Here is a 3,199-nt window from a genome sequence, read left to right on the forward strand (position 1 = left end):
TGGCTATGGTTATTGGTATCATTATTGGCTATGGTTATTGGTATCATTATTGGCTATGGTTGATTGTAACATTAAAACCTCACCTACCTCCTCCATTTACAATAGCCAAGGCAGCTTGTTTGTATAATTAATGGCTATAGATAAAACCTCACCTAGCTCCTCCATCTACATAGCCAAGGCAGCTTGTTTGTATAATTAATGGCTATAGTTAAAACCTCACCTAGCTCCTCCATCTACAATAGCCAAGGCAGCTTGTTTGTATAATTAATGGCTATAGTTAAAACCTCACCTAGCTCCTCCATCTACAATAGCCAAAGCAGCTTGTTTGTATAATTAATGGCTATAGTTAAAACCTCACCTAGCTCCTCCATCTACAATAGCCAAGGCAGCTTTCTGTGAGGACACTCCCTCCACCAGGTATTTCAAAGTTCGGTCAATGTCTTCTCGAAGAAAACTTACGTTTTCTCCCGACTTATGGAGAAGTGTCTTGGTGATCAGGTCTAAGTCCTGTGAAGAAACAACAGAAAATAGTCTACAGTGTCCATATAAAAGTCGTTTACTCTCTCTCCAAGCCACGCTTCTCGTTGCTTACTGCTAAATACAAAATAATACAACGTTTTGACAACACAATCCACAAAGTTTCTTCTCGACAAAAACGTCGCATGTAAGTTTAATTTTGATTATATGTAAATAAGAAAGAGTTAGTAAAACATTTAACCCTATTAGTTTGTATACATACCAGTAATTTACAAAACTCGACTACTCTCAGAGGTTTAGAAAGCACATTAAAATGGGAGGAGGGAGGACAAGATTTATTTCACCGAGTGAAGCGAAGGATTGTTTGTTTGTTTGTTTTTTACTTTCGTGCAAAGCTACACGAGGGCTATCTGCGCTAGCCGTCCATAATTTAGCAGTGAACAACTATAAGGAAGACAACTGGTCATCACCACCAACCGCCAACTCTTGGGCTACTTTTTTTACCAACGAATAGTAGGATTGACCGTCACATTATAACGCCTCTACGGCTGAAAGGGCGAGCATGTTTGGTGTGACGGGGATTCGAACCCGCGACCCTCAGATTGCGAGTCGAGCGCCCTAACCACCTGGCCATGCCTTGAAACGAAGGAATGTACGCTACAGGAGCACCCATTACGACCGGGGCCCTAAGACGAGCCCTGAAAACTCTTGGGTTCTAGATTATATTCTATACATTCTGCTGCTTTTTCCGAGAATATTTTTATTAATTTCGATGCATTTTTACTGGGACAGATTGAAGAGTGGGGGGCCGCTCCCCCCCCCTCCCGCTTCCTACGTCACTGACACTGGTATATGGATTTTAACTTGAAACAATACAAAATCCAGTTTTAAGCACAAACCCTAATAAGACTTTAAGACACGGAAAGGATTGAACAATACTGCCCAGTCAATATGTATTACTTGTTAAGTGAGGTAGACCCCTTTAAAAAAAACATATATCTTCCAAAAATGTTTAAATAAATTACACGTACTGCTTCCGATGGCTTAGCGATAAGCTCGAAGCTTTTCACGCTAAAATTTAGGATCTGATAAACAAACTATAATGCAACTTTGCGCAAAATCAGAAAAATAAAGTCGATAAGATGCTGTTTTAAACAATATTAGTGCTGAATTGATTTTTATACTATAGAGATTTGATTTCGGATAGAACGACAACGATTTACTTCCAAGAGGCTTGTTTTAACTTAGTAGGTAATGGAAAAAATATTACAAATAATTTTCTTTGGCCAATCAGTTGTGAGAAATAAACAAGTTGTGGGAAATGTAAGTAACAGCCCTTTTCGACACAAAATATTCATACGCTTAGATCATAAAAGCATGTGTCAATCGATATCCCTTGTACTTAATGTAATTGGAAAACAATGAATATGGATCAACTTGAGGCACCAGCACCATCCAGAAAAAGATCTGCAACAAGAAATATCGCTGAACACGTGTATTTAAAACTTATGCCAAGATTCAAAAGGACAAGCACATTTTTTTGCACTATATAAATACAAATAAGTTACTTTAGGGTCCGTTTGAGATCAGAGAAGAAATCATAACTTTAATCATTTTTCTGTAGTCTCTAAATGAAATAAATTACTTACCACTAAAGAGCCACCAGGGGGCTCATTATTAAGAGTAAGCGTACATTGTATAGGTATAGGAATAGAGGAAGACAACACCCCAAATGTAGAATGACGAAGCCCATTGTGGTATCCCATAAGTTTCGATAGCTTTACGATTTTACTATGTCGAATTGCATTTTTAGTCTGTTTGTTTGTTTGAAGTTAAGCACAAAGCTACACAATGGGCTATCTGCGCTCTGCCCACCACGGGTATAGAAACCCGGTTTTTAGCGTTGTAAGTCCGCAGACATACCACTGTGGGGCGTTGTTTTAACAAAACCAACATCATGTTAGTTCAACCCTGCAGATTACAGTAATACATCAGCTGTAATAAACCTAGAGATTAAGTCAATGACGTAGAATGCTTAAAATCATAGTTTATTTTAGTGCTTTAATTTTAGGCCTCATTCAGTTTGCTATTATCAAAGAAAAAAAAATATGCTTACTGGCTCCATATGCCGAGTGAATTTCAAAAAAAATTCACCGAGTGTAGTAATTGCCGCCCGGGAAACAGTGGACCGCAAATTCCGAATTTCTGGTAACACAACTAGAACAGCAGCATGTAGCTCTGGCTGTAAAACTTGAGGGTGATACTTAGCTAACCTACTGAAGTCGTTCATAGCCCCCACCTTTTGTAACCTGTTAAAATCAGACGAAAAGACACTTAGGAAACATTGAGTTTTTTTGCACTCTAAATTTGAAATATTATATTTGTTTTCTTTACTGGGCAGTTCCCATAACATCAGTATTCACTTTAGATATTTCAAACTTTCTATGAATTCAAGAAACACGCGTATATAAATATATTCATGAAACTATATACTTATAACAAAATGTAAAACAATTACTATAGCTTTATTTCTTATGGAGAAAAATGAAACTGAACTATTTAGTATTATACCTTATACACTGCTAAATAAATTGAAAGTCATGCCACATATAGAAACACAATGCAGTCAGGGGTGTATCGTATTAACCGGAGTAACACTGTGGCACTTGAAATTGGAGCTCAGTTCCGGAACTTCAAAGATTAACAATATATATACAAAAAT

The 3,199-nt window shown here is 37.4% G+C and overlaps 1 protein-coding gene across 1 annotated transcript; it reads right to left on the reverse strand.

Annotated features, from left to right (window-relative positions):
• Nucleotides 1-358: 358 nt before the first annotated feature.
• Nucleotides 359-2,786, reverse strand: LOC111084511 (TOG array regulator of axonemal microtubules protein 1-like; the record flags this gene model as incomplete). The annotated part of the gene is made up of 2 exons (XM_022381211.1): nt 359-507; nt 2,594-2,786. Coding segments are annotated over 2 exons (342 nt in total), but the record flags the coding sequence as incomplete, so codon positions are not given.
• Between the last annotated feature and the right edge of the window lie 413 nt (nt 2,787-3,199).

Source organism: Limulus polyphemus, unplaced genomic scaffold (assembly GCF_000517525.1).
Source record: "Limulus polyphemus unplaced genomic scaffold, Limulus_polyphemus-2.1.2 Scaffold77693, whole genome shotgun sequence".
In the NCBI taxonomy this organism is placed as follows: Eukaryota; Metazoa; Arthropoda; class Merostomata; order Xiphosura; family Limulidae; genus Limulus; species Limulus polyphemus.